We start from the raw sequence: 15,943 nt of genomic DNA, 5'->3' as shown, positions 1-15,943 counted from the left end.
GTCACCTGTCCACCCAGCAGGAGAGGAGAACCGTGTCCCCAGAGGATCAGAGAGCCAGGAGGAGATACTGCAGTTAGCAGCCGCCGGGGAGAGAGAGCGGGAGCCGCGACCGCTCACGTGACCAGCCGAGGAGGAACACACTGCCAGTCAGCAGCACCAGCGTGCATCCACAAGCCAGCGCCGGGGAGAAGAGGAGAAACGCTTCAGCGCCGATCCAGGGGCAGCAGCAGACACTCACCCACAAGGCAGGTAAGTGAAAAGCCCGGGGCACCGCTCCTGCAGGATTATTGAAGGATAGATAGTAGGAGAGCACGCAGGTATGCTCCTACTACATGCCGCTCCAAGCCACGCCCCCGTCAAATTCCCACATTTACTAAAATTAGATTTTGAGTTCTATTTCAAAATCGAATTCGATGTTCAATATTGACTAGGGATGTGCAGGCTCGGATAGGTTCGAGTTTGCACGTGGAGTTCGGATTTTTCCCTCCAAAAAAACGGAACTCAGAACGAGGCAAAACGTCATCTTACATGGACGAACATCATCATTCCTGGACTTAAGTCCAGGAATGATGATGTTCGTCCATGTAAGATGACGTTTTGCCTCGTTCTGAGTTCCGTTTTTTTGGAGGGAAAAATCCGAACTCCACGTGCAAACTCGAACCTATCCGAGCCTGCACATCCCTAATATTGACTAGTGATTTCTTGTTTGGTTTGGGATGTCTATTTCAAAATCGAACATAAAATCACCTATAAGATCAAATATAAAATAATAGACCTGCTTCATGCTGCTGATTTTAGCTACTATAGTAACTGACCCCTGATTGGCTGTGAGTGGCCTGGCTTAATCAACAGGCCATTGACTGTTGATTGACTGACAGCCAGGCGACTCACAGCCAATCAGCTGCCGTTACTATAGTAGTGGCTGCTGGCGGCCTTACAAGTGCATGAAACCTCGTGGGTCCTGTCACTCGTGGGGTATGACCCCACATATATTTTTTTTAATTCATTTTAACTTTCATACACACATCAAGCTAGTTAAAATCTCCAGCATAAAGCAGGTCTATTATTTTGGATAACAAAAGCACAACAGCAATAACAAGGCGCTTTCAAATTTTTAAAGGATTTAAAGTAATATGAAATTTCCGTTTGCTGCGGGTCCATAAGAACCAGCTGTGAAGGTTCTGAAGCAAATAACAGACAACAAGAAAATGTATAAGACCTGCGCACTGGAAATTAACATTAAACAAGGGTGTCTCATAAATATAAAATGTAATTTAAAAAAAAAAGAAAGACATAAAATATACCAAGTTGATAACATACAATCTAAAATATTAATATGTAAATATAATATCCAGAGAAGATATGAAAGACTTTCCAGCAGTCTGCTAAACCAGGGATATCCCTTATTCCAACGTTCAAGTACTCATGGATCTATAATTAGAAGGGTGTCATGACACAATCAGCGGCAGTATTGTAGATATGTTCTCATATATCAAAGCCGAGGTATAAATGATTTAAACTATGAACATGAATAAAAGTGTCACTCTGTTAGCAACAGGTAACGGCAAATAGCTGACAGATTCAGTTCCTCCGTAAGTGCCCTGGGTTCTAATATTAACAGTCTCTTATGGACAGGTAATCAAAAACTCAGTTTCTCGAGGGGCATGGCCTAGGAGCGCATGGAGTAGCACGCAGGGTGAAGTGCTCTCCAGGTCTTATCTATCCGCCTTACATATCCTGCTTTCCCCCGGGACCCAAATTCTAACCAGCTGCTGTTGGAAGGTGCGGTGATCCTCCGGGCTGACGGCTGAGCCACGCTACCGGTGCTGCTGGAGCCTTGTTCTATGGGACCTGCTGCCTGGACTGGCCACGTGACTCGCAGGCGGGATCACCGTCGGACTTCACCGGACACAGCGCACTGAGCTGTGCTCTAAACATACTGAGGCGCTGAGGAGGTGAGATCATCCGGGGACTCTACTGGAAGAGGGGCTGAGAGGTGCAGAGACGCCTCCGTAGTGCGGGCTGCTAGCCTGGTCACGTGACGGGCCGACGCCATCTTTTCTTAGTGGAGGGGTTTACCCTGAATCGTTCTGTGGTGGCAGGGGTGACTGGTGAATAACCTGGAGGGGCTCAATACTGTGTTTTCATCTCCTCTGAGTCCTGCTGATAATATCTATTAAACCTGGGTATCCTATACTGACCTGCAAAGAGAGATATCAAGTCTAATCTGATTAACATATCTCAGCACTTGCTGCTGCAAGTTATTTTTCTCTTACAAATAGCCCTGCATGTGCTTTATATAGCTCACCTCAATATTCGTTGCTTTATCTGTGCATAAGCGCATAATTGTGCGGACTGTATTATCTGCATATAAACATGGTGAAGCACCACCATCCAGCTGCGGCTGCAAAATTAGTACAATATGCTAGAGGCTCTGGCGCTCAATCTAAAGCTGCTGATCATGGGAGCGAATCCCCTCCTGTTTCGCCCGCTGAGTCGGCGGCCTCAACCTCAGATACTTCCTCGGATAATGCGATGCAGAGGGTTATTGATGCACTTACGGCATCTGAAACTAGACTCTGATAAAATTGGTAAAGTCCAATCGGACTTATCGTTGATACATCATGATTTGCAATGTGTCAGAGAACGTGTGGGCGAGCTTGAAACCCGCACGTCCACTCTAGAAGCTCCTTCACTACAGAGATCGGGATGCTATCCTTCGCTTGGCCCGCACGAATGGCCCTCTGAGGTGGAATGGGACTCGGATTTCCGTGTTTCCAGATTTTGCCATAGAGATTCAGAAAGAGAGGGCACAGTTCTCAACTATAAAAAGGTGCCTGAGAGATCTCAACATACCTTATGCCATGATTTATCCATCTAAATTGAGGGTGGTTGCTGACGGAGAAACAAAGTTCTTTGCATCCCCTCGGGATGTGGCCCTGTGGCTAGACCGGCGCAGGCCGGCGAGACTCCCGTTAGCCCAAGACTGAATCTTGCATACTTCCTTTCTGTTGGTGTGCTTTTTGAATAGTTACAACTATCTAAAGTCGGTATGTATACGAATATTTTGAATGTGATAAATGCTGTTTGAATTGTCAAAACGTACTATGCAAATTAAAATTTTTATTATTTTTTTGTATGTTAAAATGCAGAGAATATTTTATAAATGGAGAATTTATTTATTTATTTTTTTTTTTTTTTTGAAGTCCCGGGTACACACTTATAGACCTGGGGACCTCATTGTGTTATGCCTTAGGGCCATTATATATTTTTTTGCTCTAGTAGGTAGAGGGACAGTGTTCTAATTACACAGTCCTATTTGATTATTGCAAGGTGTAAGGACTAAGAGGGGGGGAGGGTTTTGTTTAGTTTAGGGATGAGGTATGCCGTAGTTCAGGCTGGCATATAGGGTGGGGGGTGGTTGAAGGGGGTAAAATGTTTGGAATTTCTTGTGCTATTTTGTTTCCGTATCCTTCATAGTTTGCAAAATTTGTACTACGTGAGGATTGGACGAAAGGTCTCTCCATTTATAAATATCATAATATTTCAAGATGGCATCACTTGATGTCAATTTTTTATTTTGGAATGTTAGAGGGTTAAATGACAAGAACAAGCGCTCTCTGGTCATTAGACAAATTAAACAATATACAGCAGATGTTATTTGCCTAATGGAGACACACTTAGTTCGAGGACAATTACTGTCATTAAAGAAACCTTGGGTGGGTTGGGCGTACCACTCAACGCATACGTTAATGTCTAGGGGGGTTTCGATACTGGTACGTAAGTCAATTCCCTTTGTATTAGATCAGATACAATCCGATGTGGGGGGCAGATATGTTTTTCTAAAATGCAGAATATACTCTGTCATTGTTGCTTCTGGCGAGATATATATCCCTCCCCCGTATTCACACGAAATTCTTAAAAAGGCAGCTGAATTTATAGCTATCAATCTGGAAATTAAATCCGTTTTGGTTAACACGAATGGGTGCTGGTATTGAACTGGAAGCTGCATGGTCAGAATTTTTTGATTTAAATAGTGAACCGTCTTTTCGACCTGGTTTGTGGGATACTTTTAAAGCATTCCTTAGGGGTACGTTGATACAGAGGGTGGCTGGTCTTAAATCGTTCTATAAAAAACAGGAGTTTGAATTGGAAACAAGGTGCAGAACGCTGGAGCTGACATACCTCTCTGATAATTCTGAATCTAACAGACAGGATTGGGTAGCTGCACAAAAGGCGTGGACAAAATGCCTGGAGGAGAAGGCAAACTTTAAACTGCTATTTTCTTCTCACATCCAATATGCCTTAGGGCAGGGGTTCCCAACCACGGTCCTCAAGGCACACTAACAGTCCAGGTTTAAGGATAGCCATACTGGAGCACACGTGACTTAATTAGTACCTCAGTTATTTTGATTTAACCATCTGTGCTCAACCATGGATATCACCAAAACCAGGACTGTTAGTGTGCCTTGAGGACCGAGGTTGGGAATCACTGCCTTAGGGGATAGACCTGGATCATATCTGGCCAATTTGGCTAGAGGCGAGCGACCATCTATAAATGTAGCCTAAATCATTGACCAAGATGGAGTGGTATATAACAAGGTACCAGATACTGCTAATGAATTTGCGAAATACTACAGTCAATTGTATAGTTCCCGTTTGAATGACGAGATACAGGATATTCGTAACTATTTGGCAAATATAGATCTTCCAAGACTTAAGCTGGCCACACATCTAAAGATTATCTGTCCAACCAGCCAACTAGTTGACTGGTTGGAATGAAAATCTGGTAAGATATGAAGGCAAATGACAATCAGCAATTTGCTCCCAAACGCCGGAAAATGAACAAAAACTGTTTGAACAAATTGTTTAGATCAGACATTTAACAAACTTGTCTGAACGACCATTTTCATCTGTTTTCTGGCATTTAGGAGCAAATTGCTGATCATCAGTTACTCCCATACGTTACCAGATTTTCATTCCAACCAGCCAACTAGTTGGCTGGTTGGACAGATAATCTTTAGATGTGTGGCCAGCTTTAGTCTAGAAGGCCGTGATCTTTTAGATTCCCCCATAACTATAGAGGAGATTGAGTAGAGACCCCGGGAAAGCTCCAGGGGTGGATGGCATCCCTCTTGAGTTGTATAAGAAACATAAAGCCTTTTGTTTGCCTTGCCTGCTTAAACTTTTTAATCAAATATATGAATATAACAAACTCCCTAATTCTATGTCAGAAGCTCTTATAATTGTTCTACCCAAGCCTGGTAAAGATGCCTCACGTACAGAGTCGTACAGGCCCATATCATTACTACCTACTGACGTAAAGATAATAGCAAAAATTCTAGCTACCAGAATTAACCAAGTTATACAATTAATTCACCCGGATCAAATGGGCTTCATGCCTGGCAAATCAACTGCCATTAATCTCAGACGCCTGTTCACCCATTTGCAAATGGCCCAAAGTGATAACTCAACGTCTGTCATAATGTCCCTTGATGCCGCTAAGGCGTTTGATTCAGTGGAGTGGGAGACACTGGAGGGATTTGGAATTGGTCCGGGATTCATAAAATGGGTTAAATTACTATATTCAGCTCCAGTGGCAAGAGTTGCGGTAAATGGTTTTGTCTCCTCCCAGTTTCCGCTGTTCCGTGGTACTAGGCAAGGCTGTCTCCTATTTTATTCGCCCTTGCCATTGAACCCTTGGCGTGCAAAATTAGAGCCTGCCCTCATATATTAGGACTTATCGTGGGAACTAAAATAGATGAGATTGAGCTATACGCAGACGAAATTTTATTGTTCATTTCAAAATATGCAGCTTCCATACCGTATGTTTTGAGTAATATGGATACGTTCGGTAGATACTCCGGTCTATGTGTGAATTGGGACAAATCCTTTGTGCTTCCATTTGTAGATCCTGGCCCGACTGATCCATTGCAATGCTTCTCGCTAAATTGGGTACATTCTTTTAAATATCTTGGAATCTGGATTACAAAGGATCCCTCACGTTATCTGGCCCTTAATATTAATCCCCAGCTGGAGTTTATTAAAACTCGAGTCTCTGCTTGGGGCAAATTACCACTCACTATGACAGGCCGGGTAAACATAGTTAAAATGGTCGTACATCTCAAACTATTGTATGTTCTACACCATTCCCCAATATATATTCCACAGCGAATATTTAAACAGATTGATGGCCTGCTTTCCTCTTTAATTTGGTCGGGTGGGAGAGTTCGAATTAAAACTGACATATTGACTAGACGAAGAGATTCAGGTGGTCTGGCATTGCCCTCATTTAAATTATACTACTATGCCACGCAACTGGCACACTTATGGGAGTGGTTTCAAGTAATACAGGCAGATTCAATGTTAAACTATATTATGGCTGGGAGCGGCACGGGTTTGTCTCCGGTTCAACTACTCCTTAGCGATAGTTTGGTAATCGTCAAAATTCCCCTGTTTAAACAAGCTGTCATGATTTGGAGATGACCTCGCGGATTTTAAAGGTGGAAGGATTAGATCCGGATACTCCGTTGGCTCACTCAAGGCCGTTTACTGAGCTTTCTGAGTTACAAGTTAGCGAAGTGTGGGGAAAATGGGGAGTGACATCTTTTGGGCAGTTATATTGAGAGGGATATCTGAAATCTTTTCAGCAAATTCAAGATGAGTTTAAAGTCCCTGGGGAGCATTTTTACAGATTCCTTCAACTTAGGCACGCACTTAATGCTCAATTTAGAGGGGCTTCTCCGCGACTCACCGCTTAAAATACTGATGACATCTATAGGTTCTCGTCGCCTGATCTCTATTTTATATAATAAACTATTGGATGGGCATCATTCATCTGATCTAGCCCATATTAGACAAAACTGGATAAATGATGTTGATGCAATTTCTGACGAGGCGTGGCAAATAGCCTTGGCCAATCCACGCACTGCCACAGTATCTGCTCGTTTTCAACAGATAGTTGTTTATACTTCACAGAGTATATGACACCTGCCAGGTTATACGCAATTGGGGGTAGGGCAAACACGCAATGTCCCAAATGTAACTCAATGGAGGGAAATTTCTGGCACCTTATGTGGCAATGTCCGCAGGTAAATACTTTTTGCCAAAAAGTATGTTGCATTATATCGGATACAGGTATACCACAAGATGTCCTCATCCCGGTATCATGCATTCTGGCTAACTCTGAGGATGATTCTATTGGTAAATACCCTAAAATATTTGTAAACAACATGTGCATGCTTGCTAAAGTGTGCATAGCGAGGGAATGGATGGCACCTAGTGGCCCGAATATTCGCACATGGCTATCACTGGTAAACAAAGTGGCTTCACATGAAAAATATGTATTTATAGCCAGGAAGTCAGAAAAGAAATACCTTAAAATATGGTCTAGGTGGCATGAATCGTCACATGCCCGTCATACCAATTAATACTCTGTCGGTGATTAGCAACTGTTTAATGAGTCCTGCTGATAATTATTAAATACTTGATATAATAATTTTTCTATGTATAATGTTTCATTGTGATTCAAAAAGTTAAGACACATGTATTTGAGGCTTGTTAGATCGAAATAATTGCAATTGATTATGTTTGGTCTTCCTTTTTTCCCTCTTTCTATATATTTTACATTGATGTTTAAAATATAACAAATAAGAGGCCACGTCCATGATATCTTTGAAAAAGAATATATAACTTTATTGTGAATTACCAACTGTCAATATAATATATTGTTTTTACAACAATTCAGCAATGTCAGTTTAATTTTATGTTTGTATTGTTTATAAAAATCAATAAAAAAGTATTGAATTAAAAAAAAACTCAGTTTCTCCGTCTGGTCCCGGAGTCCCACTCATAGCAGTGAGCAGTCCAGCACTAGCTGTGATGTGGGGAGGAGCCCAAAGTGTAAGCACAGATATTGTAAGTCCATCCGAGCGTCCTCGGAGACTGTGGTGGCCAATTTCCCCACCGATGGCTGTATTGCGGTTAGCAAGATCGGATAAAGAATGGATCCGTTCTCCGGTATATGGGAGTAATCAGGTAGTGGAGCCTTTCCCCCAAAATAATAGCATGTTGTGTTGGATTTTGTGTTTGATTTAATTTTCAGTTTGAATATTAGTAAATCGGGATCCTATGTTGGTCTATGTAAAAGTTCCGATGTTTAGACGCTATTCGATTTTGAAGTGAATTCGGTTTTATATTCAATTTCACATTTGATTTTGACTTTAGTAAATCTCTGATGCTCAAAATCGAATGCAAATAGATTTCAAAATCACCCAAAATTTTGCTTTTGTAAATATACCCCTAGGACTTAGTCTTAGACTATTCAGTTATGCTTTTGCAATACAAATGTTAATTTTATTTTTGGATGTATATTGGTGTGGTAAATTAGTAATCTTGACTCTGCAATAAAATGTTAATATTCAGGTAAATAAAGTAAACTTTAGAGACTGTTGATAATTAGTAAGAATGATCAACCCAGTTAATTAGGATTTTATGAAGAGTAATAAACACATCAGCAGAAAATAAAATAAATTCCTGAAGAATTAAATGAATGACTGTTAAAAAACCTCACTCCCAGCACAAGTTTTGCTTTCACTTCATTAGGGAATTCTGTAGGCACGTACATCTTCATTTTAAGAGGTCATAAGGACATGTGGGCTGCACAGTTGGTGTAATAGCATAGTTTCCTCACAAGCACTGAGGTCTTGTGTTTGATTGCCGCCACTGGGTGGGGGTTTGTGTATACACATGTGGTAGGGAATATAGGGCGTAATTTATCAAGGAATTTTATCATTCACAACGAGGGATGAAAGTTGTTGCGTATGATAATGGTGCTTCAGCCAATCGGCTCCCAACTGTCATCTGTTTGAAAAATGACAGTTGAGAGCTGATTGCTGGAGCATCAGTTATCATATGCAACAAGTGAATGATAACTCGTTGATAAATGAGGCCCATAGATTGTAAAATCCACTAGGGCTAGGACTTAGAACTCAAGTGCGTGACTTAATATTCTCTGTAAAGACACCCCCAAATTTGTGTGCGCTATGTATAACTGTTAAAAAAGAATAAATGTGGTGGGCGTGTCTATGTACCAACTTATAGCAGGCGAGATCCCAGGCAACAGTGTAGTGTTTGTAGGTGTGTGTGTTTGGATGCAATTTTTTTGCACCTTTTGTCTATTTGCTCTCCCGTTTTTCGCACCATCCTATTGCAAAACACGCAAAGTGGTATTCGCACAAAGACGGTTTGTGGCGTACCTGCAAAAAGTACAGCTGAATATGTGGAAATGGGTATGTACGCCATAAAAAGCCTAACTGACATAGGAAATCAATATGTGTATTGGTGGCCCTAATAAAAGTATTTCAGGTTCTTAAATTGTGTGAAATGGCTGTTATATGCATTTTTCTGTAATAGTGAAAAATTATAAACATTTTTTTATTGCCAAAATAAATGCTACAATTAAGTTAGGGGTACATTAAAATGGGTGGATGAAAATTTTAGTAAAAAAATACACCTGGTGCAGCCACCAGTATGTTTAAAACACATGTCCTATCCATACAGCCCCCCAAAATACCAGACCCACTTATTTCAACTCATTTTCCAACACTGTTGTTTTTCACTCCAAAAATGACATGTCATTATTAGCCAAGTTAAGCTAATTAAAATATTATTTTTGCCTAATTTGTCATTGGGGGGAGTTGTCGAAAGGGTTCTGAACAAAGTCCTAGCATTTTTAACCACAAATAGGGATTTTACTTAACTTTTTACCTGCTCTGAGATGGTGAAAACTTTTTGCCTGTATTGGTCTATGGAGAATTCACACATGTGAAAATTTCGACAATAGGATTGCATCATATTGTTTTTTGTGCGATAAGCTCACTCATGCGAAAACTTTTTGTAAAAATGCAGCGCTTCGTGTCTAATTGAATTCGGCCCTTAGTCGCAATACGACTAGGACGCACCAGGAGACTATGCTGATTAATTTGATATGTGGCATATGTATATCTGTGTGCGACTGAGTCTGTATATGAAGCAAAATGGAACTTGACATGGAAAGAAGCAGCGGCCCCTGCATCATAGCACTTTGTATACAGATTCAGACTCTGTCGCACACAGATATACAAGTGTTGCATATTAAATTAATCTGTGCAGTTTGCTGGTACAGCCTAGTCACATCACACTGCGACCAAGATGCATTTTCGGGGGAAAATATATGCTTCGTGCAAGCAGAGTAGTACAGGACCTGGAGTGCCATTAGAGGCTGTTTGGCGCGACTGCAAAAGCAATGAATGAGCGCACACACGTATAAATCTATATTTGTGTGTGCTCCTATCTGAGTAAGGAGACCACTACACTTCTATTTTCCCATATAAAGCACCACATTGCCATCAGTTACACATCTTGTAATCTCAGTACACATTGGTAATAATAAAACTGTGTGCACAGTTCATTGTGGTCTTTCTGGTGATAGTCTAAGAGTCTTTTTTTTGTTTTTTTGTTTTTGTTCAGAGTTGTGCTTGTTTCTACTTCCCACTAAATACAACAAGATATTACACTCTATTTCATCATCTAGGTTTGTTTGAGATTGTTGAGTAAGCCCTCAAATGTAATACCTGGCATTATGCTCATAATCCAAATTCAATAGTACTTTAGTTTCATATATGATGAAACCCACTAACCGTTATCTTACTAGTAATTAATTCCAACTCCAGTCTAACGATGATCCTTCCACATTAACTGCTTGAGCAGTGCACTGCTAAATGGTGAAAATTGAGGCAATTAATCAGAGCGGGATTGTTAATGATGTTGGCAGAGTTGCCTTGGATGTCATTAGGCTTGGCACCAATTCTTTCTTCCATGAGTGTATAATTTTGGATAGAACATGACAACGCAACCTTCAGGAACTTAATTAAAACTATTACAGCAATTCTGCAATATCATAGTGTCAGAGCTGGTAACATGATGGATATAATAACAGGGAAACAAGTGCATTATGCTGCCTAAGCAGTCTAATCCATCATTGTCATCCTTTTACGAGAAATCTTATGGTTCAGCCACATAAGGGACTGGTTATGGAACTTGTGAAAATGCTCTAGGGACACAAAGATCCTCACGATCCCCCCCCCCCCCCACCACACAAACACACCACCTTCCCAGAGAGCTGATCTAATCACATGAAGGAGGCTTTTAGGTGACCTGTAAGATAGTTGTTACAGTGCATTGCTATAGGGCACTCATCTTTCATGTGCTGGATAATGCGGGTGTACAGAGTTACAGTATGTACACACTAAATGCCTTAACACTACAGAAAGCCCAGTTGCTTAACCAGTTGGATGGTTTATTGAAAGATATGTTGATAATACAGCCGTACTCCCTGCAATACACTGGTTTGGATGGAGCTTGAGCGGAGCAGAGTGTGATACAGCTCACCGTCCAGTGACTATATATAGCATACAGGTAGTGGTGCAGGAAGAACAGCGATAATTGCAGGTAATAATGCCGGGTCTCTCAGAACTAAGTGGGAAACGTCTGTCTCCCATTGTGTCACACTCACTTTAAAGATCAGATGGCCCCACACATGCTCAGCAGTAACTTTGGTGGCCATCTTGGAATAGGGAATGATGCCTCCCTGGAGGAACAAAATGGAGTCTGCGCAGTAGCGTACTCCCTTATCAACATCATGTGCTGTTTGACAGAGAAATATCTTCCAGGTACAGTACAGAGAGCTGTGGTCTAGTTCAGAATGAATACCTCTGCCCTGCTTTGTCCTACCCCTTCCTGCATTGCCCTTTCCATACTAACCGGTGGTACCAATTTTATCACATCACCATGCCATTAAAAATAAAAAAAAATCACATTGCCCAGGACAGCTTCATAATCATTTCAGTTAAAGTCAGGGTATTGGAGAGATTAATATGAGTTACATTGGTGCTAATGTCAAGCTATGGCATGTTCATAGAATATGAAAGAATAAAGAACCCCATTAATTACTGATGCAATATCTTTAGATTACAGCAGAAATGCAAATATGTGGGTTATATAATGATTTGTTTATGGCTGTAAACAGCTGATGTTAGTATTTGATCTAGTTATTTTATTAATTTTGTTATTTTATAGTCAAATCCCTCACTTGTTGAGCCGGTACGGAGCATATCGGGAATATATAGCCTGGCTTCTAAATTCTAATATATATGCAGAAAGGCTGTTTTAAATTATATTCTGTACATATGTTTGTTACACTCCTGGTTGTGGATAAATGCAGTAGGTTTCTACACTGACATTCATGAAGGATTTTAAATGACATATATCTATGTTATATCACACTTTTAGTATCTGTGACAATGGATGCATTTAAATACAGAATTCCTCAGCCCTCTCCTCATGTATTATCTCTGTGATGGGCGTAGAGCCCCTGACATGTTCTGTTACAACGGTGAAAAGCACCTGCCCTTACAGAGGTACTCTTGGAAAAATGTTATTATGGTTATGCTGAATTACTAGCAGGATATAGGTAGAAGATCATGGATTTATATTCAGCTCGCCTTCCATGGCAACTGTGATTACCATGATCATCACGCAGTGTAAACATTGGCAACAGAAAATGACAAGTAGCATTCTGTGGTGACTGGAAATACATCCGTGTTCCCAGGCAAAATTAGACCACTCACGTAGTTTTCTGGTCTTCTGTCATCTTCAGTTTGAGGTTTGTTGCTTACTATTCAGAATGAAACCGTAAATTATATCCGTGAGGGTTGCTGCACCTTATTATATATGCAATGGTAGCTGTATTTTGTCATCTGTAATGTGATGCTTTGATTTGTCTGTGAATAATGAGATGGCAACTTCTTATGCAGCAGGCAGGTGGGCTGATGCCTTTGATTCAAACAATGACCTTTTGCTGTTATTTTCTCTTGAAAACTTCAGAGTTTGCAAGGTTCTGAAATGTGCCGCACCTCAAAATCACTCCGTTACGGTGCTCTATTCCTCTTGCTTCATAAATTATTGAGAAATAAATTACACTGCAGAGAAAAATTGCTTTACAGAATCATTGGCTGGGGCAATCAAGTATTTTTTCTTTTCCTTTCTTGATTCCATGTAGAACAAATTGTATTGCACAGAGTGAGGTCTCTGTTCTTTCTCTAAAATATTTTTCCTTCGTGATTAGACTTCAGCTGATCTAATGTGTTGGACTGTCCTTCATCGGGTATCTCTCATCCCAGCTCTATTTTTTTTTTTCTTCTCCCTCTTTCTCTCTCTGCCCCGAGAGTAGACTGGCGGACAATGCTGCAAAATCGTATAGACTTGCGTAATTATCAAATAAGTTGAAATAGAAAAACATTCAGATAACTGTGAAATAGCTCCTAAATTACAGAAAATCTGCTATTAAGAGCTAATTATATGCTGCTAATTAAACTGCAGTTGTATTTTATTTTTAAAAATTATTATTTTTTTTTTATTGAAATGTCGAGAGAGAATACAGACAAAAATGAGTAAAGTCCAGTAAGACAAAATCGTTAATACATAAATTATTGTGAATACGGGTTGGCTGTATATTGTACATTGATAGGGTCATATCCAATTGGGTGCAGGATTTTACCAGCGAAATCTTTTGCGGACCTCACGCCCAATTTTCAATTACCATGGGTATTACATTTTAAAAAATGGTTGCAGATTTTTTTAAGGCAAAATCCTGCGTGAGGTGGTGTGGCCACCCACACACTACACTCACCTGTGTTTCAGCTCTCATCTCCCAGCTGCCACATGCTCCATGTACCGCCCACACACACTACTGATAGGGGGAGTCACACACACAGCAGATACACACAAACTGACACCCCTCACACACTGACACAAGTACTTCATGCACTGCATCTGCAGCACACCTCACACACACTGACAGGGACCATGACACTCAAGCTGTTGAAGAAGACTGAGGCAGAAGATTTCAGTCGAGGAAGCGGAGGAGGTAGACAGCGCTGCAGAAGGTGAGTAGTATTGACTAAGCAAATTGGAAACTTCCAGTTGCTTAATTAGTTATTAGGGGGGTGTCCAACGGGTCCTTAAGCAAGTCCCAACAATTTTTCTTTAAAATAACAAATTGCGGAAAAATTGGACTTGGTCAGAAGGTGCTCCAAAAAAAATGAGCGCTGCGTGAAAAAAAATACAAATCACGCACCCTATTGGATATTACAAACCTCGCGGCTGCAAGAAACTCTGTGCTGCAGGATTTTTCAAACCAACGCTTGCAGTTAGTTATGTCTATATGCTTGGCATAATCAGTATTCATCGTGTCGCCACTGATGAAATGTAGACGTGATTAGAATGTCGGCAACATTTTCCTGGTGATCCAGCGGTGACTTACCTTGTTCAGCGGATCCAGCGGCTCTAATGGTATCTTCCGGATCTGGCGGTCAGCTGACTGTGGATCATCTAATAAGTCACGTCTCATACAATGTAGTGTTTTTAAAACAGCAGTGGAACTGCTTGCAGAGTGTGAGAGGCAACTAGTCTATAAGGCCTTCCCAAATTCCAAAAAACATTTTTAGTTTGAAGTTCTGTGTGCAATGAGGCCCCCACCCACTCAATGTGAAACAAAATATACAGCTTATAAAGAAACACAATATAGTAGGGGGGTGCTCCAAGTTCCAGGACTGTAACTTGCATTTACAGGCTATTATAAAAGTAATAAAGTACCGTAAGCATCTCTCACCTTGTGATACGGAGGGAGTGGTACACTACACCCAGGACTACCCACTCCGGATACAAAGGAGTGTAGTTGAGCACATGAGTGGAGGCATAGAGCTGTACCTGTGTCCAAAATTGTTTAATGAAAATTTGGTTCACAAATCAGATAAAGTTGTGTGTAAATTGTTCTTGTGCTCATGTATGTTGGTTTCTGAAGTCCAGTGCTATAAATTGAAAGATCTAGGTAATATTTTATGTACAGCGAGATAAGGTAGGCACTCTTAGACCTCTTATGTGGCCTGTTTCAGCTGTTTGTGTTTGTGCTCCACCCCACTAATACATCTTCTTGCATTAGAAAAATGTAGTGAGCATTTGTAATGGTGAAAGCAGATAAGACCACCATGATCCATGTTGTAAACCTCAAACTGTTTCACTTCCAGATTCTGGTCCAGAAGTTTGCACGGAAAACACAGAGCGTTTTTTCCAATCAAATAACCGCATCAACCACTCATGTGATCATGAAAACAGGTAACTTCTCAGCAAAAATTCTGTGCACTGATATCTGCAGCTTCCTCAATGCTGGTTCTGTAAAGCTGGGAATCCACTATACAGTTTTCTGTCAGATATCTGTCCAATCTGGAATGAAAACCTGGTAATGTATGGGAGCAAATGACAGACGATCATATGGTTTTAAACACTGAAAAAAGGACAAACAAACTTGTTAAAATTTGTTAAATTTGTGTGTTTTAAACTTTTAACTAATTTGTCTGAACAACCATTTTTGGCTATTTTCTAGTGTTTGTGAGCAAATGGACGATTGTCATTTGCTCCCATACATTACAAGATTTTCATTCCAACCATCCAGATTGGACAGATATCTGACAGAAAATTGTATAGTGGATGCCCAGCTTTACACCACATTGATTGCATTTCATGTCCCTAAACATTCTATTTTTTTATTTTTTTTATGTAACACTGTCAAGTTGTTGGACTTTAAAGAGATTATTTCTACACAGAAAGGTCTATATGGAAAGTGTTCTGATTTGTGTAAAAGCTTTTTATAATCCTTGCCTTGGAGAAACGTTTTGCTGCATGCTTTCAGCTTATCTATTGTTGGCCTAACACCCTGGGCTGGAAGGAAAACATACTTGCCATTACAGATTTTATATTTGGAGCTTATGCATTTTTTTTGTGATTTACAATTATTAAATTCAATATTGGCATGCACATTTACATGTTCTCACGGTTTGTCACCCCT

General features: G+C 40.5%; 1 protein-coding gene across 2 annotated transcripts in view; it reads left to right on the top strand.

The window, feature by feature from the left end:
- The window catches only part of BRCA1 (BRCA1 DNA repair associated), a 242,308-nt gene that overhangs the window by 169,402 nt on the left and 56,963 nt on the right, over window positions 1-15,943 (top strand). For both annotated transcript variants that reach the window (XM_088480740.1, XM_088480741.1), the window contains exon 16: window positions 15,126-15,213. In XM_088480740.1, the coding sequence (XP_088336866.1) occupies window positions 15,126-15,213 (88 nt within the window). The remainder of the gene's footprint in view (window positions 1-15,125; window positions 15,214-15,943) is intronic.

This window comes from Taudactylus pleione, unplaced genomic scaffold (assembly GCF_031769625.1).
Source record: "Taudactylus pleione unplaced genomic scaffold, aTauple2 ptg000256l, whole genome shotgun sequence".
NCBI classification, from domain to species: domain Eukaryota; kingdom Metazoa; phylum Chordata; class Amphibia; order Anura; family Myobatrachidae; genus Taudactylus; species Taudactylus pleione.
The sequence above is the reverse complement of the archived record's forward strand: the minus strand, read 5'-3'. Positions and strand labels throughout refer to the sequence as shown.